The following is a 27608-nucleotide window of genomic DNA, read 5'->3' as shown; positions in this document are numbered from 1 at the left end:
CACAACTTGGGGAACATATTCTCTCAGATTTCCCAAGACAGTATCAGAGGTTGTTCATGGGTCAAAATAACCAATTTTATACAACAAATGATATGGTAGTTGTAATCCATATTCTTTCAGGATCTTATCTCTGTTGAGACTGGAGGAAGAAGTCGTGAGAATATTTCATATTTTGTATTTTGCTGATATTCTCAGTGCAGCCATGAAGAGATTTGTTGTTCTATTGCCTGCATTGTATCTTTCTCTTTTAAAATTTTAAATAATTTTTTTTTAGTTGTAGAGGACAGCATGCGTTTATTCTATCAGTTTCTGTTTATATGGTGCTGAGGATGAAACTCAGTGCCTTACACATGCTAGGCAAGTGTTCTGCCACTGAACTACAACCCTAGCCCTGTGTTATATCATTCTATCCCTGCTAAGTAGGTACCAGAAACTTCCCCCCATCAAACATTCCCTAGGCTCTACCCTCAACTTCTGAGTGATCATGTTCTTCATTGTAAAACATGTGTTTTGACTTACATAATATCCACATTGATGATCAAGGAGATAAACAAATTCTGTTTTTGTACACAGATGTCCCAGCACCCTGCCTCATCCTAGGAGCCTCTCCTCCTGGGGTGTCCCATTGTGGTGGTGACACCACACACTTACTTTTGTCTGGTCAGGGGGTAGCTCAACAGTGGTAATTTCAGTTCTCTGGCAGGGTGCTGGAAGGTCTTAAAACAGCTCAGAACCCCAGAGCTGCCTGCTACTTACTCTTTTACAGTGACAGGCTCACCTTTCTTCACTTCCTGGCTCAGGTACTTCACCAATGCGTTTCCATATTGGTTAATGATGGGGATCATCTAAACACAAAATACAACTCCACCCAAAGTTAGAGGAGAATCAAGTCCCTGAGGCTCTGCTTTTCCCAGGATTATAAAGTATGAGAGATTTATAATGAATCAAATAATATCTCTTCTAGAACATAAAGGCAAAAGGTGATTTGAAACTTTTAATTAGTTCTTTTTATTTATACATAACAATGTTTCCTTTTGAAATAATTATAAAAGCATGGGAAAATAATTTGTTCTAACTCAGTCCCAATACTTCCCCTTTCATCTCTCTCTACCTTCCCTCTGTTCCCTTCCTTGTACTCTATTGATCTTTCTGATATTTACTTTTAGTTTTTTTTTAATTAGGAATTTCAAACTTAGTGGAATATTCTTTGGAAAACGATGATGTTCTCACCTATGTCCCATCCTCAAATCCTTATTTAAGTTTCTAACTAAATTCCTCTAAGTTTATTACCTCCTTGAGTTTCCCATTGGAGAATATTGGTGACAGCAAGACTCGAAGTCTCTTCCCTCTTCATCCCTTGCTCCAAAGAGAGATTTTTGCACAAATCCCAATGGCAAAACTACCTGAAGTTCACAAAGAAAAAGACATTTTGTATGAGGTATGTTTTGGAAGTTTCCACATTGTAGAGAACTTGTTAAACAGGCATCGTTTTTTTTTTTTTTTTTGATCAGTTATTTACTGAGTGTCTACTAGTGTGCAGGCCCTGTGCTAGATGCTCCATAAATTTTATCCCAAATTCATCTTTTCTTGTGAGGGTAGAGGGGGGTACCCAGCCACCAGATGCGTGTTTAGTATTTATATTACAGCTGCTGTGTAAGTACAAAGGCCCCTCATGGTAGGTAAACTGTTCCCCCAGGGAACAGAGAGCATTTTGACCTAGGGCATCCTACACAGGCAGCACAGGAAAAAACTGATTGATGACAGTCATCCAGATAACCTTGGAAAACTAGGTTGCCCAGACCAGTTATGCTTTTTCATATGTGTACAGCATGAATATCTTGCAAGGAATGCCAGGATATAGCCACTTAAAAATAGTAGCTAATAACTTAAAAGATTAGAAACTTCTTCTCAATTCTGAAAAAAATAATGCAATTATATGAAAGCACTTTTTTGAATCATCCCCCACTACACAAACATGGAGGGACAGAAGGAAAAGAAAAGATAATCATTTTTCCCAGCTTGAGACTGGTCTGTCAATCCAACCTGCTGGAAGCTGTCATTCAGCTTCCAACACTGTATTTTCTTTATAAAGGTATACATCCAGTGCTCATTCATGATTAAAGCTCAAAACACTAGGAATAAAAAAAACTTTTTCATTCTGAAAGAGAGTCTATATACTAAAAAAACCAACACCAACAACAAAGACCTTCAGCTAACATAACATTTACTGGTGAAATGGTGAATCTATTCTTCTAAGATCAGTAACAATTTGAAGTTTTCTACTTTTATCATTCTTATCCAATATTACCATACTGTAAATTCTTACTAAAGCAATGGGACAAAGTTTTTAAAAAGGCATGAAAATTGAAAATGAAAGAACCTGAAGTGATCCTGTCTTCAGGGGACAAAATTATCAATGTGGAAAATCTCAAAAAATATTTTAAAACTTCTAGAACTAATAAATAGGATCACCAAGGTTGTAAGATACAGTATTAACATGCAAATACAAGCTACATTTCTATATAACAACAAGGGAAATGAGGAAAAAAACCTTAAAAATACAATACTATTCACTGTCACTCCAAAGAAAATGAGACACATTAGGCACAGATATAAACACAAGTACAGGATTGCTATGCTGAAAACTATAAAATGTTGATCAAAGATATTAAAGAAAATCTCAAGCAATGGAGAAGCATAACATGAATTGAAAGATTCAACCCAGAAAAGATACAGATTTTCTCCAAATTAATCGATAGATTTGATTGAATTCTTATCAAAATCTCACGAAGTGGGTTTTTGCAGACAAACTTATTCTGAATTTGTATGAAAAATTAAGGGACCAACATAAATAAAGTGGGAGGGCTGAGGATGTGGCTCAAGCTGTAGCCCGCTCACCTGGCATGCATGCGGCCCAGGTTCAATCCTCAGCACCACATAAAAAGGAAGATGTTGTGTCTGCCAAAAACTAAAAAAATAAATATTAAAAATCTCTCTCTCTCTCTCTCTCTCTCTCTCTCTCTCTCTCTCTCTCAAAAAATAAATAAATAAAAAATAAACTGGGAGTGAAACAGACAAACTGAGTCAGTCTTAGCAGGTTAACAAACATAACAGAAAATTAGGAGTTAAACAGTATGGTAGTCGCTAATGCTAACTTAACACACCAGGAGACAGGAGTTTGAGAAGTCAGCTCAGCATTCTTAGGCTATGAAGTCATCAGAAAAACCAACAAGCCAGAGGCAAAGACCAGTTTATTACAATAAAACCCACTGAGAGAGGCCACTAGCCTGCCCTGTTCTGATAATAATAGTAGGGACTTCCCCAGATGAGGTGTCACATCTTTTTGAACTAAGGGGCAAATGCATGCATAGAAAAGTTAAGATGGTGACTTCTTGGTTAAAATATATATATATAGTTGTAGATAGACACAATACCTTTATTTTATTTATTTTTTTTATGTGGTGCTGGGGACTGAACCCAGAATTTTACACATGTTAGAAAAGCACTCTACAACTGAGCCACACAACCCTGGTCCCAGGATGATAACATATTTTTCCTTTGCTTTATTAATATAGTCACCATCCCCCAAGGTAGGTACTTAAAATGGTAATGAGACTCATTGCAAGAAAAATCACAATGTAGAGAAGAGCGCAGGCACAACTAAAATAAAACAGAGTGAGAAATAGACAGACCCTATCAGCCTAACTGGATGCTTGACAATGGTGAAAACAGAATGATCAGAGGGAGGACAGTCTTTCTAAAGATGGTACTGAAACAACTGGACAGCCACAGGCCAACAAAATAAGACAACAACAATAAATGAACCCTCACAGTGTTTTACAATGAGCATGACATAGATCATAGGTTTTTATGTAAATTGTAAAGTCTACAACTTTTAGGAGAGAAACAAGAACAACATAGAAGTCAGAGGCAAAGCTTTTCATGTATTAGCCTCCCCCATAAAAGAAAATACTTGCTCTTATGGAGACCCTGTTAAGAGGAAAAGACAAGTGACCCATCAGGACTTTAAAAACTAGCAAAAGTAAGCCCAAGAAATCATCAGCTTTCTTGGGATCACTATGTCCCAAGAAAGGTGATGATTATATGGATTTATCCACAGCAGCAATTTTGCCCAAATGTACATAGGCACACATGTACACGGGCACATAAAACTGGTGAAATCTAAATAAGTTCTGTGGATTGTATTAATGTCAATTTCTGGTTACTTAGTAACAGAAATAGACTACATTCAGAGATAAGTAATATGATATTAAAAGCATGTCAATTGGGAAAAACAGAAGAAACGTTATATGAAACCTCCCTGAACAGTTTTGGAGCAAATTTCTCTGAAGCTGTGATTACTCCAAGACACAAATTTAATCAATAAATATTTGTATTTTTTAAAATAACCTGAGCATACACTTCACAGAAAATGATATAAGCTCAATCAACAAATATGTGAAAAACTATTCATCATCTCTAGTAATCAGAGAAATGCAAATCAAAACTACTATCATGTCAATCCAGTCAGAACCGCTATTATTATGAAGATAAACAACAATGAATGTTGGCAATCATGGGGAGAATAAGGCACAGTCATCCATTGTTGATGGGATTGCAAATTGGTGCAGCCAATATGGAAAGTAGTATGGGGATTCACTGGAAATATTGAAATGGAACCAACATTTGACCCAGCTATTCCTCTCCTTGGTCTATACCCAAAGGACTTAAAATCAGCATACTACAGGGACACAGCCACATCAGTGTTTATAGCAGCACAATTTACAATAGCTAAACTGTAGAACCAACCTAGATGCTCTTCAGTGGATGAATGGATTAAAAAGGGGGGATATATACACAATGGAATTTTACTCCACAATAAAAGAGAATGAAATCATGGCATTTGTAGGTAAATGGATAGCATTGGAGAAGATAATGCTAAGTGAAGTTAACCAATCCCCAAAAAAACAGATGCTCAAATTTTTTATTTGATATAAGGAAGCTGATTCATAGTGGGTTAGAAAAGGGGAGCGTGGGAGAAATGGATGAACTCTAGATAGGGCAGAAGGGTTGCAGGGAAAAGAAAGGGGCAGGGTTAGCAAAAATGATGCAATGTGATACACATCATTATCCAAAGTACATGTATGAAGACATGAATTGGTTTCAACATACTTCATATACAACCATAGATATGAAAAATTGAGGTACATATGTGTAATAAGAATTGTAATGCATTCTGCTGTCATCTATTTTTTTAAAAATCAATTAAAAAAAAGAAAAAAAAATACAAAAAAGAATGCTTACCGGCCGATTTGTAAAAACAGAATAGTGTTCTTTCACTAGCACTGTTTTGATCATCTCTGGATCCTTAATAACCAACACAGGCTGTTGACCATCATACAATCTATGTTGGGAAGGAAGAGCTCATTAAACCTACTAAGCCATATTTTTCAGTTGGAGCAACACCCAGGAATCCAAACTGATATTCCATAATCCATATGCCTGACTGTAGAATGCACAGTGACACTAGATACAAGTTCAAGGTAGGTGATGACACACAACAAGATTCTGGCCATATAAAATGAGGGTCATGTAACTGAAGCAGGGAAGAGATATTTAAAGATGAAAAACATTCTTCATACGAAGAACCTGGTTGGAGATGTCTAAATGGTGCGTACATGTTTTCTATCTCATTCTCCAATAATTTTTGTATTTAAAAATATTTCATAATCAGGGCAGTTTTAAACTGCACTTCTCTAATTGTTAGATATGTTTAACGGTTTTCATATATTAATTAATCATTTGTATTTCTTCTTTTGAGAAGAGTCTGCTCAGTTCTTTTGTCCATTTATTGATTGGGTTATTTGATTTTTGTTGGTGTTAAGCTTATTGGGTTGTTTGTATATTGTGAATATTAACACCATAAATTAAGTGCAGTAGGCAAAGAATTTATTTACTTCTGAAGGTTCTCTTTTTATGGTTTAATTATTTCTTCTGATGTGAAAGGATATTAAATTAGAGAAAAATAGACAAGTAAATTATTAAGTTCTTACAAGTGCTTAAGATGCAAGAGACAGCTGGGGTTGTATCAGTGGGGACTCGGTCCTGTATGCTCTTTCCACTCAAAAAAAAAATGGCCTTTATGATCCATGCCAGTTAGCCAGGATGATGTGGCCAGCTCTGCAGGTTTGAGGACTTGATGAGATAAGATGAAGAGGGAGGAAGAGACAAAGCCATCTCCCACTTGCTTATAGAACACAAGAACTACAATAATACCTCTGGAGCTGCTTTCACCAAGCATTATTAAGAAAATGGCTGCTGAAATTAACTAATGTCACCCTAGCAGATTATGAAGTACACAAGGTCATGGGAACACAGTGGTTTAAAATGTATTGGCCATCCATTCTTCAAAGTAAGTAGAATGAGATAGGCAGAAATATTCCTGTGTACACTTCTATTGAAAACTCCTAATTGACATAGAAAAAAAATGAAATCCCTAAGACTTTACACTTGCAGAGAAAGTTAAAATAAAAGAAAGCAGAGGTCAAATCATTTCCCAATCTGTTCATCTCTGTCTCATCTTTTTATTCAAATGTTCATAATAATCCCAAAAATTCATGTAAAGGTCACTTTTATTCAATGTGGCAATCTTGAAAGGAGATAAAGCCATGCACATTTTAGAAAGGTCTGACTTAATGCCTTCTATGCAGTACTAAAGACTCCTAATGAAGAAAAATGGAAAAGGAGGTAGAGGCTGGGCACTGGAGGGAAGGTTAGGCCAAGAGTTTTTGGGTCATCAGAGACTGAGAAATGTCCAAAGTATGACATTATTGACTTTGAACCTTGACACCTGGTTGAATATGGGACTCTTCACAGGAGGAGGAGCCTCTAAAAGATTTATGATAATTAATTCCTAGTAATAGCTCTAGACAGGCATTGTCCTCTTGCCCTGGAGTGCCTCATCCAACAAGTCTACCAAAGGGAAGTTTCCAAAATACTCACCCCCACATTTTCCCATACTTTTTATGACATTGGACATCATACTGCCAAAAACCCTGGGTGGAGAAACAAGAGAATTTATATTGTTATTTTGAAAATATTGAACCCTGCTTCTAATTCAGGAACCAATGATTTCAATCCCTTGAAATCAGACTGGAATATGGTCCATCACTGGCAGTTAGAGGGAAGCTCTTATTCTAAGACATCCAAAGGCAAAGAAAAGAAAATAAATGGGATATTAGTGTTGAGAGCCACAGTTTAGTGGGAATGATGCCTGGCATTTTGCTAGAGGGAATGGTTGAAAGGTAACCATGCTCTGAGATTAGGGCGGCTCCTGCTGGGGTTATGGCGGATCCTGTTGCCTCAGGAACTGGCTTCATTAGAGTTCAGGCTGGTGAGGGGAATGTGTTCCCGAGAAGTGTGTGTAGAGTGCTGGTAAGAGTTCAGGAATAAAGAGTTGCCGTTTGAACCTAGAAGGCTTTGTGGCGGCTCGGTTAATTTGTGCCCAGCCAGACTGTGGCATATTAGAAAACAGAATATAGAGTCCATCTTGAATTTTCTTGAAGTATTGTACATATTGAAGAAATTATCTTCTTTATTTTTAGACAAAATATTGTCATGTTTCCTATAATGACCTTGAATTTGTGATTCTCCTGCCTCAGCCTCCAGAGTGGTCGGGACTACAGGTGTGTGCCACAGTTTCACTAGTTGTCCTTGAGTATGAATATGAAGCAAGTCTAGTTTTCTGTATCATTTTCTCATGTGCATGGACTGTTTTGAAATCCTGCCAACTTTGAATCATTCCCTCCACCTGGATGTGAAAAAATCAAAGCTGAAAGAAAGTGAATGAGTTTCCCAGGGACATTCTCAAGGCCACTTCACTCATTTTTCCCCAGATCTTTTTCATTTCTCTCATGAATCTCCCTAGAATACGGGGGAAATGAGGAAGTTCAAGGCACCAGTCACCTCTAAGTTGACCATGTTGATGTGAGTAGTTTAGCTGGCTATTTCACTACTGTGACCCTGATAAGAACCATGTAGAAAACTAAGATTTAATGGGCTCACATTTTCAGAGGTCTCAGCTCATACATCACTTCCTGTGTTGCTGTGGTCTGTGGTGAGGCAGAATAACATGGCAGAAGAGTGTGAAAGAATAAAGCAGCTCAGGACTGAAAGGGTAAAGTTTCAAAGCTGCAAAGCCTGATTTAAAATGTAAAGGACAAGGCATTGTAAACCTGCTTCTAAACTGCAAAGCCTGAGTTAAATTCCTGAGGCACTTAAGACAATGCCCTACTGGCCATTTGGTTGTTTAATAACTTAGGACTCTGAGTAGCCCGGCACGTAGGCATCCAGGCGCCAAAACCAATCACTTTGAATGTGTACCCCACTTAAAAGTGACTAATCACCGCTGCCCAGACTGTTCCCGCCAATGAATGTACTAATCATGTCTAAGAGTTGTTGTTTGATTTTCCTGTGACTCAAAATGATTTGCCCTGATGTATGCGAAGCTTCCCCCCTCCCCAAAAAAGTGTACTTAAGCATTGCTCAACCACTCCTCTGGGCTCTGGGCTGCTCTCCATTCTTGAGTGGGCACAGAGCCCCAGCTTGCTGGTTCAATAAATTCCCTTCTGCCAATTGCATGAGTGGTCTCTTGGTGGTCTCTTTCTCCAATGCTTCACTGGAACCTTACAAGGACGTGGCAGACAGAAAGCAGGAAGCAGACAGAAACTCCACTAACCAGGGACAAAATGTATGCTCTGAAGCCAGGCCCCCAGTGACCCACCTCTTCCACCAACACCCTACCTGCTTATAGTTGCCCCCAGTTAATTCTTACTGAAGAAATAGTGTAGAGTAGATTAAAGCTTTCACAATTCAATCACTTTATTTCTGAACTTTCCTACATGGCCTCACACATGAGCTTCTGAGGAATACCACGACCATAACAGTGATTCTCATGCATGTTGTGGAGTGAGAAAGAATAAGTAAGGATTGTCAAAATGAAGTCACCTTCTGTTTTTCCAGATCAACGTGGAAAAGATGGAGAGATGCCACTCCTTTCCATTGGAGTCAACAAATTAAGTACTTTCTCTAAGTTTTTTCTTCTAATACTTAAAAAGAAATCTTCCTATTGCTATGTTTCAGGGATGATGTTTTCATGATGCACAGGGAGACCCCCAATTATGTGGATCTTACAGGCTATCTAGTATACTGTTGATATGGAAAGCATGAATAGGAAATAGTGCCTTTTCAGCAGGAATAACAGAATGGAATTCTCAGGGGGTCAGGGGGTCTATAATTCTTTTCAGAATTATAGAATTAGAGTATGATAAATAAGCCTCAGTGTTTGAAAGAGATAATCTGAGCAAAGTGTAGCCTTTTTTCTGGCCTCTGGTTTTGAGCTCATGAATTTCTGTTAATAGTCAGGCCTTGAGTCAGATATCTAAATGGGTTAATGACAAAGGCTTGATGAAAATTCACATTTCTTGTGGAACATGTTACCTTCTATTCAGTTTAAAAATTTTAAATTTTTTTTAAATCATGTGATTACTGCTAACTTCATATGTGATACTGCCTTTGTTAAAAAACAATACACAGGGCTGGGGATGTGGCTCAAGTGGTAGCACGCTGGCTTAACATGCGTGCGGCCCGGGTTCGATCCTCAGCACCACATACAAACGAAGATGTTGTGTCCACCAAGAACTAAGAAAAAAATAAATAAATGTTAAAATTCTCTCTCTCTCTCTCTCTGTCCCCCCCTCTCTCTCACTCTTTAAAAAAAAATACACATCTGGTGCTTAATTATGTGAAATCTGTATACAAGGACAATTCCAACATGGCGGTGTCACGGAGAGATCAAGTCTCTGACCTCTTCAGCTGTGCAGGCATAGGGAGTCGTAAACAGCCTAAATCTGTTTGCTCAGGATCACTAGGCAATGCTGAGCTGAAGTGGATCTGGGACGAGCAGTCTGGGCCTCTCAGAACACACACTGAACCCAGATCGGCTGAATTCAAGCTCCCGTTCACCTGGTTCCCGCAGACAAACAGCTGTGACTCAGCACTAATCCATCCAGCTGAAACAACTGGTCAGCCCCTCGGATCCCACGGAGGTAAATGCCTACCAAGCCTTCATAGGTAGTGGCCACAGGTTTGAAACGGGGCTTGGCAGAGACAGTAAGGACCCACCCGTTGCATTGGTCACCCGGCAAAGGGAAACAAACTGTTGCCATTTGCAAGAGATACCACCATGGCAGAGAACTGACATCATCAGACTGTGGTGGAGGAGATAACTCTATTGAAACCTGCGGCTACATTTGTGTAATTCTCTAGCCTTCCACACATCGGGGAAACCTTAAGGGCCCCTCCCAGCTCTCCCATGAGCATGGTAGCCAGACCGAGGGAATTAGAGGTGGCACGGGACCGGCGGCACGGAACTACTGCTCCCACCAGTGCTGACTGCTGAGGTCTCTTGCACCAGCTACCAGGGATGTGGCTACTGGAGGGGCAGTAAAATTTGCTGAGGGTTCTCAGCCCCAAGCTCTACAAACTTAGGGTCTGAGGGAATGGCAAACTGGAAAAGTGTGCCGAGTCATTCATGACAACAGGCCTCCCAGCAGCAGCAGACCTGGCGTGTACCCAGTATTGTGGTGAGCGACACCCGCGAGAGGGGCCTGGCTAGAGAAAAATTGGGGAAGTGACTAGACACAAGAGGAGGCCCTAGGCACACAGGATAGGAGACTCACCCAGTCTGGGAGGAGGATCTGCTGCACAGTGATTGGTTCCCGCATATTCATAGGAGAAACTCGGCCTGGTGGACACAGTGCCAACTACTGGAAGAGATGTTAATCAAACTCTAAGACTGCATTTATTAGTTTTTTTTTTTTAAATATTGATTTGGGTTTTTTTTTCATTTTTATTTTTCTTTCTTGTTTTTTAAATTTTTTTTTACAATTTTTTTTAAACTTTTTTTCTTCCAATTTTAATTTTAATTTTTTTATTATTTTTTTTTAATTATTTTTCTATTTTTATTTCCTGTTTTTTTTCTTCTTTTGTCTTTCATTTCTTTTCAATTATCTTATCCCCCATTCCTTGAATTCTACCTGCTTACTCTCATTCTCTTTAGTGATTTCTTCCCTTCTCTTCTAATACCTTTCCTCCCAAGCATCAAATAAATTTATAGGAGTAAACAGTAACTCAGCAGTCAAACAGAACAAGAAGTAACATGAGCAGCTTCAAAAAGCAAGGAAGAAAAAGAGTACAAACAATGCAGGACAGCCTAAATATTCAGGAAGACCTAGAGTCATCAGAAAAATGGTCATATAAAGAACTCAAGGAACACCTTAGACAGATGGAACAGAACCTTAAAGAGGATACGAGACAGCAAATTCAAGCATCGAAAGAACACATTGAGAATGAATTACATAAACAAATAAAAGAAGAAGTTAAGCATCTTTATCAGGAGATATAGTTTATAAAAATAATCAAACAATAATTCTAGAAATGAAGAAAACGATAAACCAAATTAAAAACTCAATTGAGAGTATCACTAACAGACTGGAGCAAGTAGAAGCTAGAACGTCAGATAATGAAGACAAAATATATCATTTTGAAAAGAGTCTAGCCAACTCGAAAGGCTGGCAAAAAATCATGAAAAAAACATCTAAGAGTTATGGGATAACATAAAAAAAAACAAACTTATGAGGCATCGGGATAGAAGAAGGTACAGAGAATCAAACCAAGGGAATGAGTAACCTGCTGAATGAAATAATAACAGAAAACTTTCCAGAAATAAAAAAGAAAACAGATATACAAATTGTCGATGCATACAGGACACCGAGCACACAAAATCACAATAGACCAACGCCAAGAAACATTGTTATGAAGATATCCAATATACAGAACAAAGAGAAAATATTAAAAGCTACAAGAGAAAGGAGACAGATTACATTCAGGGGTAAACCAATAAGGTTAACAACGGATTTTTTATCACAGACACTGAAAGCAAAAAGGTCATGGAACAATGTATTTCAAACACTGAAAGACAATGGGTGCCAACCAAGAATTCTGTATCCAGCAAAATTAAGCTTCAGGTATGACAACGAAATAAAAATCTTTCATGATAAACAAAAGTTAAAAGAATTTTCAGCCAGAAAACCAGCATTGCAAAGAATTTTGAGCAAAACATTACATGAGGAAAAAAATGAAAAACAATAACCAAAACCATCAGTGGGAAGTGCCTCGGTAAAGACAGAGGGCGAGGGGAAAGATAATCATGGAGAAACAAACTATTTTTTTTAAAAGGATAAATAATAATAAAACATGGCTGGAAGTACAAACCATATATCAATAGTAACTCTAAATGTTAATGGCTTAAACTCTCCAATAAAGCGACATAGGCTGGTATCATGAATTAAAACAACAAATCCAACAATATGCTGCCTCCAGGAGACATATCTGATTGGAAAAGACATACACAGGCTGAATGTGAAAGGATGGGAAAAAATATACTACCCACACAGTCCTCGTAAGCAAGCAGGGGTGTCCATCCTCATATCGAATAAAATCGACATCAAGACTAAGTTAATCAAAAGGGATAAGGAAGGACATTATATACTGTTAAAAGGAACCATTCACCAACAAGACATAACAATTATCAATATTTATGCACCAAATAATGGTGCTGTGATGTTCATAAAACAAATTCTCCTCAAGTTCAAGAATCAAATAGACCACAACACAATAATTATGAGTGACTTCAACACACCTCTCTCACCATTGGACAGATCCTCCAAACAAAAGTTGAATAAAGAAACTATAGAACTCAATGCCACAATCAATAACCTAGACTTAACTGACATATATAGAATATATCAACCATCATCAAATGGATATACTTTTTTTTGTCAGCAGCACATGGATCCTTCTCAAAAATAGACCATATATTATGCCATAGGGCAAACCTCAGTAAATATAAAGGGGTGGAGATAATACCATGCATTTTATCTGATCATAATGGAATGAAACTGGAAATCAATGATAAAAAAAGAAAGAAAAAATCATACATCACATGGAAAATGAACAATATGTTACTGAATGATCAATGGGTTACAGAAGATATAAAGGAAGAAATCAAAAAATTATTAGAGATAAATGAAAACACAGACACAACATATCGAAATCTATGGGACACAATGAAAGCAGTTTTAAGAGGAAAATTCATCGCCTGGTGGTCATTCCTCAAAAAAAGAAAAAACCAACAAATAAATGAGTTGACACTTCATCTCAAAGCCCTAAAAAAGGAAGAGCAAAACAACAGCAAATGTAGCAGAAGGCAAGAAATAATTAAAATCAGAGCGGAAACCAATTAAATTGAAACAAAAGAAACTATTGAAAAAATTATCAAATCTAAAAGTTGGTTCTTCGAAAAAATAAATAAGATCGATAGACCTTTAGCTATGCTAACAAAGAGAAGAAGAGAGAGAACTCAAATTACTAACATACAGGATGAAAAAGGCAATATCACAACAGATGCTACAGAAATACAGAAGATAATTAGAAATTATTTTGAAAACCTCTATTCCAATAAAATAGAAGATAGTGAAGACATCGATAAATTTCTTAAGTCATATGATTTGCCCAGACTGAGTCAGGAGGATACACACAATTTGAACAGACCAATATCAATGGATGAAATTGAAGAAGCCATCAAAAACTACCAACCAAGAATAGCCCAGGACTGGATGGATATACAGTGGAGTTTTACAAAACCTTTAAAAAAGAATTAATACCAATACTTTTCAAGTTATTTCAGGAAATAGAAAAAGAGGGAGCTCTTCCAGACTCATTCTATGAGGCCAACATCACCCTGATTCTGAAACCAGACAAAAACACCTCAAAGAAAGAAAACTACAGACCAATATCTCTAATGAACCTGGATGCAAAAATCCTCAATAAAATTCTGGCGAATCAGATTCAAATACATATAGAAAAAATTGTGCACCATGATCAAGTAGGATTCATCCCTGGGATGCAAGGCTGGTTCAATATACGGAAATCAATAAATGTTATTCACCACATCAATAGACTTTAAGATAAGAACCATATGATCATCTCAATAGACGCAGAGAAAGCATTCCACAAAGTACAGCATCCCTTTATGTTCAAAACTCGAGAAAAACTAGGGATAACAGGAACGTACCTTGACATTGTAATAACAATCTATGCTAAGCCTAAGGATAGCATCATTCTGAATGGAGAAAAATTGAAGGCATTCCCTCTAAAATCTGGAACGAGACAGGGATGCCCTCTCTCACCACTTCTGTTCAACATAGTTCTTGAAACACTGGCCAGAGCAATTAGACAGATGAAAGAAATTAAAGGCATAAAAATAGGAAAAGAAGAAGATGGCGGTGAAGGGAGTGCATCATCCCAGTGCGCCGTGTCACTGAGGGGGAGAAAGACGAGGTGAAATGGCTGAAGGATATCTTGTTGGGAATTTCCAGTGAAATTGAGGTGCTCCAGAATCTAGTGGACGGATTTCCATCGCGCAAAGTTCGAATGCGTGAGCCTAGTCGAGTGCAATTTCTCTGCGATTTCTCTGCATGGACGATTGCATTGCCTGATCGGGGGAACACCCCACAGCTGGAGTCTGCGGCGCGCGCGGGGAAAGCGGCGAGGTGCCGGAGTGGGGGTGCAGCAATACGGATTCTGGGGGCTCCCGCCAGCGGTACAATGGCCGCGCTTAGTGCTGAGTTCTGGCTTTGAGACAGAGAAGAGAAGCGGTCCAGTTCGGTTCCGGACACCAGTCGGACCACGGAGAAGGACAGCAGCCGCCATCTTGGAGAGATTATGTAATCATCTCTGTTTTCTACTGATATCAGCGCATTCAGCTATGGAACAGGTGATTTCAGGCTGGTATTAGCCTGCGTGTAGCAGACATATTGCTCAGGCTTGGGAATTGAGAACCGGTGGAGAGTACTCCTGGGGGCCTGTTTCTGGCAAGGTGGGTGCTGGGCTCTGAGCGACCGGATTCTGGTCCCCGGGGCTGCCTTTGCCCAGGGTTAGGGAATCCACGGAGACTGCATGTGAAGGCCAGCTCCAAGTGGAGTGTGCGCTGAGCTTGGGGCTGCTGGGGTCGGACTTCTGGAACAGTTTTGGCCCAGGGCTGGGGAGCCTGTGGGGACTGTGTCTTTGAGCCTGCGCTCAGAGGAGTGTGCACCGAGTTTGGAGAGCTTGGAGCGGCCGGGCTCTGGCTTCCGGAAGTGATTTGGCCTGGGGCTGGGGGACCCACGGTGGGGGGGTGCTCCTTGGAGCCAGCCCCCAGTGGAGCATGCATTGGGATCGGATAGGCTGGATTTGGGCTCCCGAAACTGCCTTGGCCCAGGGCTGGGGAACCTGTGGTGACTGCTTCTCGGTCAGGGTCCTACTGGGTGCTGTGGAAGCTGGGGAGGCAGAGTGGAGCTGCCGCCTAGGCCAAGTGACCCGCCGGCGTGGTATCATGACACCCCAACTGCAGCTGGGGCCGAAGTTAGTAGCTTCTCACGCCTAGAAAGGATCAGCGACCCGACAGCGTGATAGCAAAGTAACTCCACTTGGAGTAGGGGCTGTGCCAAGCCGCTGTCTGAGCCTGCAAGGTAGGCAGACCTGCGACCCACTGGCATGACAGGCCCGGTAGCCTGCTAGCGTGGGGGACACGTAGCACTGAGGCAGTCGCATCACACTGGTTGGAGTGGAGGTGGAGCAGGGCCGCCGCCGGTGCCCAGAGGGGGCTCAGCGAACCGTTGGAGAGGCAGTCAGGTACCCCCATTGGGAGTAGGGGCTGTGCAGAACTGCCGCCCGAGCTCGAAAAGTGGGCAGACCTGTGACTCACCAGTGGAACAGGCCTAGAGGCCTGCCAGTGTGGTAGACACGTGACACCAATTGGAGTGGGAATTGAGCAGAGCCGCCGCCCACATCCGGATCAGAACCAACGACCCGAGGGCGTGGTAGTTATGTCACCACAATTGGAAGGAGCAGAGCAGAGCTGCCACCTGCGCCCGCAGGGGGGGCAGACCTGCGACCGACCAGCGTGGTAGACAGACCACCCTAATTAGAGGAGGAGCACAGCCACTACTCACCCTGCAAGGGAGACTTTCCAACTATACAAGAGCAATATAAATAAATAGGGGTAAATTTCAAAACCACAATAGTTTCACCAAGCAGAAATAAATTCAAGCAGTATGAAAAGACATAAAAAGAAAGGACCACAAGCAATGCAGGTCAAGTCAACTTTAGAAGAGGTAATAGCTGCAACAGATGGAATGGCAGATAAAGAGTTCAGGATATACATGCTTCAGATGATCTGGAGTCTCAAGGAAGACATGAGACAACAAAATCAGACAATGAAAAATCACATTGACAAAAAACTACATAAACAAATCCAGGAAGTAAAAGATCAATTTCACAGGGAGATAGAGGTAATAAAAAAAAATAGAAATCCTAGAAATGCAGGAAGCAATAAAACAACTTCAAAACTAATTGAGAATACTACCACCAGAGTAGATCACTTAGAAGATAGAACATCAGACAATGAAGACAAAGTATTTCAACTTGAAAAGAACATAGACAGCTCACCAAGTCTGCTAAGAAACCATGAGCAGAACATCCAAGAATTATGGGATAATATCAAAACACCAAACTTAAGAGTCATTTGGATACAGGAAGGCACAGAGCTCTAAACGAAAGGAATAAATAATCTATTCAGTGAAATAATAAGAGAAAACTTCCCAGACTTGAAGAATGAGACAGAATCCCAAATCCTAGAAGCCTACAGGACGCCGAATGTGCAAAATCATAAGAGATCCACACCTAGACACATTATAATGAAGATGTCCAACATACAGAATAAGGAGAGAATTTTAAAAGCTACAAGAGAAAAGAAGCAGATAAAATTTAGGGGTAAACCAATCTGGATAACAGGTGATCTCTCAACACAGACTCTGAAAGATAGAAGATCCTGGAATAACATATTTCAAACACTGAAAGAATATGGGTTCCAACCTAGAATCGTGTATCCGGTGAAAGTAAGCTTCAGAATGGAAGAAGAAATTAAAACCTTCCATGATAAACAGAAGTTAAAAGAATTTGCAGCTAGAAAACCATCTCTTCAAAAAATCCTTGGCAAAACATTATAGGAAGAAGAAATGGAAAATAACATTGAAAACCAACAGTGGGAGGTAGGACAGTAAAGGGGGGAAAGTAATCAAAGAGGAAAACTAATCAGGTTTAGTAACATTAATAAACAAATATGGCTGGAAGAATAAACCATATCTCAATAATAACCCTAAATGTTAATGGCTTAAACTCACCAATTAAGAGACACAGGCTAGTTGAATGGATCACAAAACAAGACCCAACAATATGCTGCCTACTGGAGACGCATCTGATAGAAAAAGATATACATAGACTGAATGTGAAAGGTTGGGAAAAATCATACCACTCATATGGACTGTGGAAACAATCAGGAGTGTCCATACTCATATATAATAAAATAGATTTCAAGCCAAAGTTAATCAAAATGGATAAAGAAGGACCCTTCATACTGCTCAAGGGAACCATACACCAACAAGACATAACAATCATAAATATATATGCCCCAAATAATGGTGCAGCTATGTTCATCAAACAAACTCTTCTCAAGTTCAAGAGTCTAATAGACCACCATAAAATAATCATGGGAGACTTCAACACACCTCTCTCACCACTGGACAGATCTTCCAAACAAAAGTTAAATAAGGAAACTATACAACTCAATAACACAATTAATAGCCTAGACTTTATTGACATATATAGAATATACCACCCAACATCAAGTACTTACACGTTTTTCTCAGCAGCACATGGATCCTTCTCAAAAATAGATCATATATTATGTCACAGGGCAACTCTTAGACAATATAAAGGAGTAGAGATAATACCATGCATCTTATCTGATTATAATGGAATGAAACTGAAAATCAATAATAAAAAAAGGAAGGAAAAATTATGTGTCACTTGGAGAATGAACAATAGGTTACTGAATGATCAATGGGTTTTAGAAGACATCAAGGAGGAAATTAAAAACTTCTTAGAGTTAAATGAAAACACAGACACAACATATCGGAATCTATGGAAAACATTGAAAGCAGTTCTAAGAGGAAAATTCATTGCTTGGAGTTCATTCCTTTAAAAACAAACAAACAAACAAAAAAAACAACAAATAAATTATCTCATACTTCATCTCAAAATCTTAGAAAAAGAAGACCAAAACAACAGCAAAAGAATTAGAAGGCAAGGAATAATTAAAATCAGAGCTGATATTAATGAAATCGAAACAAAAGAAACAATTGAAAAAAATTGACAAAACTAAAAGTTGATTCTTTGAAAAAATAAATAAAATCGACAGACCCTTAGCCATGCTAACAAAGAGAAGAAGAGAGAGAACCCAAATTACTAGCATACGGGATGAAAAAGGCAATATCACAACAGACACTTCAGAAATACAGAAGATAATCAGAAATTATTTTGAATCCTTATACTCCAATAAAATAAAAGATAGTGAAGGCATCGATAAATTTTTTAAGTAATATAATCTGCCCAGATTGAGTCAGGAGGATATAGACAACCTAAACATACCAATAACAATAGAGGAAATAGAAGAAACCATCAAAAGACTACCAACTAAGAAAAGCCCAGGACCGGATGGGTATACAGAGGAGTTTTAAAAAACCTTTAAAGAGGAACTAACACCAATACTTTTCAAGCTATTTCAGGAAATAGAAAAAGAGAAAGAACTTCCAAATTCATTCTACGAGGCCAACATCACCCTGATTCTGAAACCAGACAAAGACACTTCAAAGAAAGAAAACTACAGACCAATATCTCTAATGAACCTAGATGCAAAAATCCTCAATAAAATTCTGGCAAATCGGATTCAAAAACATATCAAAAAATTATACACCATGATCAAGTAGGATTCATCCCTGGGATGCAAGGCTTGTTTAATATACGGAAATCGATAAATGTTATTCACCACATCAATAGACTTAAAAATAAGAACCATATGATCATCTTGATAGATGCAGAAAAAGCATTCGACAAAGTACAGCATCCCTTTATGTTTAAAACTCTAGAAAAATTAGGGATAACAGGATCATACCTCAACATTGTAAAAGCAATCTACAATAAGCCTCAGGCCAGCATCATTCTGAACAGAGAAAAATTGAAGGAATTCCCTCTACGATATGGTACAAGACAGGGATGCCCTCTCTCACCACTTCTGTTCAACATAGTTCTCGAAACACTGGCCAGAGCAATTAGACAGACGAAAAAATTAAAGGCATAAAAATAGGAAAAGAAGAACTTAAATTATCACTATTTGCAGATTACATGATTCTGTACCTAGCAGACCCATTTATTAGCTCTAATAGTTTCTACAAAGAAACTATTAGAGCTAATAAATGAATTCAGCAAAGTGGCAGAATATAAGATCAACACGCATAAATCAAATGCATTCCTGTATATCAGCAACAAATCCTCTGAAACAGAAATGAGGACAACTACTTCATTCACAACATCCCCCCAAAAAATAAAATACTTGGGAATCAACCTAACAAAAGACGTGAAAGACTTATACAATGAAAACTACAGAACTCTAAAGAGAGATATTGAAGAAGACTTTAGAAGATGGAAAAATATACCCTGTTAATGGATAGGGAGAACTAACATTATCAAAATGGCGATATTACCAAAAGTTCTCTATAAATTCAATGCAATGCCCGTCAAAATCCCAACAGCATTTCTTGTAGAAATAGATAAAACAATCATGAAATTCATATGGAATAATAAAAGACCCAGAATAGCAAAAACAATTCTAAGCAGGACGTGCGAATCAAGCGGTATAGTGATACCAGACTTCAAACTATACTTCAGAGCAATAGTGACAAAAAGAGCATGGTACTGGTACCAAAACAGGCAGGTGGACCAATGGTACAGAATAGAGGACACAGGAACCAATCCACAAAACTACAACTATTTTATATTTCATAAAGAGGCTAAAACCATGCAATGGAGGAAGGATAGCATCTTCAACAAATGGTGCTGGGAAAACTGGAAATCCATATGCAACAAAATGAGACTAAATTTTTTTCTCTCGCCATGCACAAAAGTTAACTCAAAATGGATCAAGGAGCTTGATATCAAATCAGAGACATGGCATCTGATAGAAGAAAAAGTTTGCTATGTTCTACATACTGTGAAGTCGGGCTGCAAATTCTTCAACAGGACACCCATAGCGCAAGAATTAACAACTAGAATCAACAAATGAGACTTACTCAAACTAAAAAGTTTTCCTCAGCAAAAGAAACAATAAGAGAGATAAACAGGGAGCCTACATGCTGGGAACAAATCTTTACACACTTCAGATAGAGCCCTAATATCCAGAATATACAAAGAACTTAAAATATTAGACAATAAGATAACAAATAACTCAATCAATAAATGGGCCAAGGACCTAAACAGACACTTCTCAGAGGAGGACATACAATCAATCAATAAGTACATGAAAAAATGCTCACAATCGCTAGCAGTCAGAGAAATGCAAATCAAAACCACCCTAAGATACCATCTCACTCCAGTAAGATTGGAAGCCATCATGAAGTCCAACAACAAGTGCTGGAGAGGATGCGGGTAAAAGGGTACACTTGTTAATAGTTGGTGGGACTGCAAATTGGTGCAGCAAATTTGGAAAGCAGTATGGAGATTTCTTGGAAAGCTGGGAATGGAACCACCATTTGACCCAGCTATTTCCCTTCTGGGTCAAACCCCTAAAGACATAATAAGAGCATGCTACAGGGACACTACAACATCGATGTTTATAGCAGCACAATTCATGATAGCAAGATTGTGGAACCAACCCAGATGCCCTTCAATAGATGAATGGATAAAAAAAATGTGGCATTTATACACAATGGAGTATTACTCTGCATTAAAAAATGACAAAATCATATAATTTGGAGGGAAATGGATGGCATTAGAGTAGATCATGCTAAGTGAAGCTAGTCAATATTTAAAAAACAAATGCCAAATGACTCCTTTGATATAAGCGGAGTAACGAAGAATAGGGTAGGGATGAAGAGCTGGAGAAGAAGATCAACATTAAACAGGGATGAGAGGTGGGAGGGAAAGGGAGCGAGAAGGGAAAGTGCATGGAAATGAAAGGTGATCCTAAGGGATATACAAAATTACATATAAGAGGAAAGGAGGGGTAAGACAAGATAATACAAGTGGAAGTAATGATTTACAGTAAAGGGGGTAGAGAGAGAAAAGTGGAGGGGAGGGGAGGGGGGAGAGTAGAGAATAGGATAGACAGCAGAATACATCAGTGACTAGAACGGCAATATGTAAGTCAATGGAAGGGTAACTGATGTGATACAACAATCTGTATACGAGGTAAAATTGGGAGTTCATAACCCACTTGAATCAAACGGTGAAATATGGTATATTAAGAACTATGTAATGTTTTGAATGACCAACAATAAAAAAATAAAAAAATTAAAAAGTAGGAAAAGAAGAATTTAAATTATCACTATTTGCAGATGACATTATTCTATACTTAGAAGACCCAAAAGGGTCCACAAAGAAACTACTAGAACTAATAAATGAATTCAGCAAAGTGGCAAGATATAAAATCAAAACGCATAAATCAAAGGCATTTCTGTATATCAGCGACAAAACTTCTGCAAGAGAAATAAGGAAAAACACTCCATCTACAATATCCTCCAAAAAAATAAATTACTTTGGAATAAACTTAACAAAAGAGGTGAAAGATTTATACAATGAAAACTACAGAACCCTAAATAGAGAAGTAGAAGAAGACATTAGAAGATGGAAAAATATACCCTGTTCATGGATAGGAAGAACTAACATTATCAAAATCGCGATATTACCAAAATTTCTCTATAGTTTTAATGCAATGCCAATCAAAATCCCAACGGCATTTCTTGTAGAAATAGATAAAGCAATCATGAAATTCATATGGAAAAATAGAAGACCCAGAATAGCAAAAACAATTCTAATCAGGAAGTGTGAATCAGGCGGTATAGCGATACCAGACTTCAAACTATACTACACAGCAATAGTGACAAAAACAGCATGGTACTGGTACCAAAACAGGCACGTGGACCAATGGTATAGAATAGAGGACACAGAGACTAATCCACAAAGTTACAACTATCTTATATTTGATAAAGGGGCTAAAAGCATGCAGTGGAGGAAGGATAGCATTTTCAACAAATGGTGTTTGGAAAACTGTAAATCCATAAGCAACAAAATGAAACTGAATCTCTTCCTCTCGCCATGCACAAAAGTTAACTCTAAATGGATCATGAAACTTGATATCAAATCAGAGACTCTGCATCTGATAGAAGAAAAAGTTGGCTCTGATCTACATATTGTGGGGTCAGGCTCCAAATTCCTTAATAGGACACCCATAGCACAAGAGTTAATAACAAGAATCAATAAATGGGACTTACTTAAACAAAAAAGTTTTTTCTCAGCAAGAGAAACAATAAGAGAGGTAAATAGGGAGCCTACATCCTGGGAACAAATTTTTACTCCTCACACTTCAGATAGATCCCTAATATCCAGAGTATACAAAGAACTCAAAAAATTATACAATAAGATAACAAATAACCCAATCAACAAATGGGCCAAGGAGCTGAACAGACCCTTCTCATAGGAGGATATACAATCAATCCACAAGTACATGAAAAAATGCTCACCATCCCTAGCAGTCAGAGAAATGCAAATCAAAACCAAGCTAAAATACCATCTCACTCCAGTAAGATTGGCAGCCATTATGAAGTCAAACAACAACAAGTGCTGGCGAGGATGTGGAGAAAAGGGTAAAGTTTAACATTGCTGGTGGGACTGCAAATTGGTGCGGCCAATTTGAAAAGCAGTTTGGAGATTCCTGGGAAAGCTGGGAATGGAACCACCATTTGACCCTGCTATTGCCCTTCTCGGACTATTCCCTGAAGACCTTAAATGAGCATGCTACAGGGATGCTGCCATAGCGATGTTCATAGCAGCACAATTCACAATAGCTAGACTGTGGAACCAAACCAGATGCTCTTCAATAGATGAATGGATAAAAAAAAATGTGGCATCTATACACAATGGAGTACTATGCAGCAATAAAAAATGACAAAATCATGGGTGACGCTCACCACAATATTGGCTACACGCCAGGTCTGCTGCTCCCGGGAGCTCTGTTTTCAAGAATGACTGGGCACACTCTCCCTGTCTGTCATTCCCTCAGACCCTCAGTTTGTGGAGCTTGGGGCTGAGAATCCTCAGCGAATTTTACTTGCCCTCTGGTAGCCACGCCCCGGGTAGCTGGTACAAGAGACCTTAGGTGTCAGCACTGGTGGGAGCAGTAGCTGGGAGTTCTGCACCGTGGGTCCTGCGCCACGACTGATTCCCCCGGTCTGGTATCGAGCTCACGGAAAAGGTGGGAGGCGCCCTTACAGGAGAGTTGGGAGGGGCCTTTAAGGTTTTCCTGATGTGTGGAGAGAGAAGGCTATGGGATTACACACCTGTAGCCGCAAGTTTCAACGAAGTTATAACCTCCCCCGCAGTCTGGTGACGTCAGTTCTCTGCCATGGCAGTATCTCTTGCAAAGGACGACAGTTCGTTTCCCTTTGCTGGGTGACCAATGCAACGGGTGGGTCCTTACTGTCTCTCCCAAGCCCCGTTTCAAATCTGTGGCAACTATCTATGAAGGCTCGGTTGGCATTTACCTCAGTAGGATAAGAAGGGCTGACCAGTTGTTTCAGCTGGATGGATTAGTGCTGAGTCACAGCTAGACATTAAGAAATTATGTATGAGCAAATTATCAAACTATGAATACTTGCATTGCTCAAGAAATTGTAGTTTCAAATCTATTCATGAACATTTTTTAAATAGCTACTCATAAGATCTAGTTATGAATAGGAGTGTTTGAATGTGCTTGATGTCTTCTCTTTCACAGATTTTTTATCAAATATTAAATACAATATAAATTTCCTGGAATTGTGCAAAGGCAAATTAAACATCCCCTTTATGATATGTACAAGTCTGAACAACATCATGAGCATCCAATGCAGATGAACTAGAGATCTGAGCTGTTCCACTGAGGCTCTTGAAAAAGTTGACAGCAGAGCCCCAGGAAAAACCTGGCCATGCTCAGGGTGGAGCTTGCACACCGTTTCAAAAAGGATGAGAGCTGGGAACTTCCTCCAAAAGAAGTTCAGTTTTACCAATGACATTAAACTGGCATTTTTTTTCCCAAAGTAAAAAGAGGGAACTCAACCATACTCACCTTGTAGTAGTGCAGAAACATTCCAAAGAAAGGCAAAGGTGTTGGCTCAGAAATTCCCAGCTTTTCAAACTGCACATGTGAATAGGTTCCACATCTATAAAGTGAGAGACAAATCCTGGTCACTATGATTGTCATTCCATTGATAATAGCCTGACCAGTCTCTGACTCAGAAACTGGACCAGGCAATGAGGGAGGTAACATATAGGTGATATATAACAACAACTCCAACTCACAGAGAGAGAAAGTGAGCACTTTTGCTGCTTCCCAACTCCATTTAAAAAGCCCCCCTTACCCCAAAGTCATATTGATGAGCTAAGAGAAGTTGAGACTTCATGCCCGAATTCTTAGGTTTATAATCAATACACATTCCCAGAATTGAGTGCTCCTGCAAGGTCCAGCCTGGCATTCTGCCAGGGCGTTTCATTTGCATGTCTCTTTGGTATGTTGGCCCTTCCTTAATGTAGTATTTCCCAGTATAAAAAGGGGGGTGATATTTTGAAGTTACTTTGATGAAAAGATATTGATTAACACAGTCTATTCAATCACAGAGGGCCAATTGAGAGCCTCTGGTGACATTTTTTTCTTACATTTTGGTCATAAAACTTTGGGGGTTTTTCCTTCTTTCTCTGCAATGCTCCCAGTTCAGCATCCAGCCCTTCTTTAAAATTGACTTTGTATGATCCTTGGAAGCAGTAATAATATCCTTCTGTTGAATGGCAAATGTACCATTTTGAAACAATGAGACTTCCCTCTACCTCACACAAATGTGAGGCATGTTGAGTGTCATCCAAGTCTGTTGTCAGACAATCTGGTTGCCTTGAGCCAGAGGGAAGACTAAGTTCCCTTTATCCTCTGAGTGCTACAGTGAGGAATGAATGACTGAGGAATCATCTTCAGGCCATTCTCCCTCTCATTGAGTCTGTTCCTCCAACTGTGATGCTCAGATGGCAGCACAGAGCCAGGCATGCTCATGTTCATCAAGGTGGACAGTCACAGCACATTTTGTTTATTGCCCCCATGCATCAACTCCCTTTGTATGAAAACCCACAAAGGCTGGTGCTTCTTTGGCCTGGCTGGCCAGCAACTCAGATGTGTCATACTCACAACTCCATGCCAGAGTGTTCTATGTCCTACAATCCCTGCTCCACCATCCCAAAAGATGAGAGAAACATGGAAAAAAAGAAATGGTGTACAATAGAGTCCTAGCAGCTATTTTAACCATGAAACAGCTAGTTCTGCAAAAGTGGCTCCATAGTGGCAGAGGAGAAATCTGTGGCATGGATAAATGGCCCAGTATGCTCTATAATTCCTCTCATCTACATGGAGGGGGACCCTCCAAAGTTCAGGAACTGTCCTGTTAACTGAGAAAAAAATATGCCATATAAAATAAGAACCTATAATGTGTTCCAGACAGTTGCAATAAGAACTTGCTGCTGCTTTTTAGAGTAGAATGTTTAAGGCAGTGTACATTTCATATATTCTGTACAAATCCTGCCATTAAATACTGTGATAGTAAAAGCAAATGTGACTCCATTTTGTTTTGTGCCTCCATTCTATAAAATGACCATGCCAAGTAGAAGGGACATGACTTGGTCAAGATGTTCTTTTTCTTTTGATATCAAAACCTTTAAGGACATGGAACTACCTAATGGGGCATGATTTCTATAACTAGGGTAACAGGGTTCTGTTTCTGTAACTGGGGTGACTGAGCCAACTGCGATTATGCTTCTTAGTGCTTTACTGCACTCTTCCGCTTCTGTAACCTGGCTTGCTTGCATTGTCTGCACCCCAAACATCCCTTTTGTGGTTTTCAGGGTTATAAGGAGCACCCTTACAGTTGTTCAGGGCTGATCAGAGAAACAGCTTTATATTCTGTTCAGTGACCACTAATGTGCTGCAAAAAAGGCTTGATTTGATTATACAAGAGTGGTCTGGAAGTCAGTTTCTAAAACCCTGAGATGAAGCTTTAACTATAACATCTGGGGGCTATAGCATCTCAGGATGCTCCTCCTGCTGGCTGTCAGATAGGGTGAGTGGACTCCTCTGGAAACAAGGCCAGATTGGACGCAGTTGCTTACACCTTTCCCGGGACAGTAGGAGATGTTGTCACTGTCTCCCTGGAGCTCCCAGTGGGCTCTTACCTTTGCCTGGGGTAGGATGAGTCATGACTCTTCCCCATTGGAGGACTCCCTGTGTGACCTCACCTGTCTGTATCTTGGGGCATGAGCAGACATTGTCTCTGTCCCCCTGGAGGCCTCCCTGTGGGGCCTCATCTGTTCCTGGGGGCAGAATGAGACGTGGTCTCTGCCCCATTAGAGGTCTCCCTGTGTGACCTTACCGATTGTTGCTTGTCCTGCATCTGTTCTGCTGTTTGTCGTTTCTCCAGCTTCTGCCTTTCTGTTTGTCATTTGTCCAGTGTCTGTTTGCCGGCCATCTGTCTTGTATTTATCTGTCCCTGTGTTGTGCATGGGCCCTTTTTTTGTTCTCACAATTGCTCTTCTCTCATCAGGACTCTTTCCCTTCACCATCATCATGGGACAAGAAAGCTCTATAGAGATCTCTACCTGGACCCCTTTAACATTTTCTTAACAATTTTCAGAACTTTGTTTGTTGGTTTGTTTTTGTTTGTTCCCTTTGTGTTCTGTGTTAATTTCTACCTCAATTTGTTTCTAATGAGAAAAAAATTATTAAAATGGTTTCAACTGCGCTCACTACAGCTTTCATTAAAATGTAAAGTGCTGCCAACAGGACTAAAAGAATTGTCAATAGTAAAAGCTAAAGGTAAAAAAAAAAAAAAGTATTCTGGAGATTGCCTGCACTTAGGAACTAGGCCACGTGGCCAACTGGGTAAATCATGTCAGTTCCTATAGAGGAAAAATTAAAACTAAAGTCTTTTATAAAGTTATTATTCATAAATTGTTTAACAAAAAGCATAATTTTGTCTAGGAAGTTTGGATTTTGTCTCTCAGTATTTGCAAGCATGAATAACTCCCAACTATTAAAAAAGTAGTCCAAAGATTTTTCAGTGTCAGGCTAAAATTTGGTGGCCACAATCCAAGAAACCAGAAAAAACAGTTTAGAATGGGACCCCAACCTGGGGGACTCTCCCTAGGAGACCAATGGAGCTGCATATTTGGGAAGTTCCTTCAGGAAAGAAAATAAGACTCTTTCATTTGTCTATATTCCCTTAACTCTTTTAGCTTTGATGAACAGGACCTTCTCAAGGAAAAGATCA

General features: G+C 39.3%; 2 protein-coding genes and 1 pseudogene across 3 annotated transcripts in view; 1 reads left to right on the top strand and 2 right to left on the bottom strand.

The window, feature by feature from the left end:
- LOC144367625 (cytochrome P450 3A11-like) overlaps positions 1–27608 on the bottom strand; it is a 492905-nt gene that overhangs the window by 120946 nt on the left and 344351 nt on the right. The window lies entirely within an intron of this gene.
- The window catches only part of LOC144364731 (cytochrome P450 3A4-like), a 382460-nt pseudogene that overhangs the window by 20579 nt on the left and 334273 nt on the right, over positions 1–27608 (top strand). The window lies entirely within an intron of this gene.
- LOC101974169 (cytochrome P450 3A4) overlaps positions 1–27608 on the bottom strand; it is a 60230-nt gene that overhangs the window by 15008 nt on the left and 17614 nt on the right. Inside the window, 6 exon segments of the mRNA XM_078024778.1 lie at positions 757–845; positions 1291–1346; positions 1349–1403; positions 5305–5404; positions 7003–7055; positions 24374–24467. Of these exon segments, the coding sequence (XP_077880904.1) occupies positions 757–845; positions 1291–1346; positions 1349–1403; positions 5305–5404; positions 7003–7055; positions 24374–24467 (447 nt within the window).

This window comes from Ictidomys tridecemlineatus, chromosome 10 (assembly GCF_052094955.1).
Source record: "Ictidomys tridecemlineatus isolate mIctTri1 chromosome 10, mIctTri1.hap1, whole genome shotgun sequence".
NCBI classification, from domain to species: domain Eukaryota; kingdom Metazoa; phylum Chordata; class Mammalia; order Rodentia; family Sciuridae; genus Ictidomys; species Ictidomys tridecemlineatus.
The sequence above is the reverse complement of the archived record's forward strand: the minus strand, read 5'-3'. Positions and strand labels throughout refer to the sequence as shown.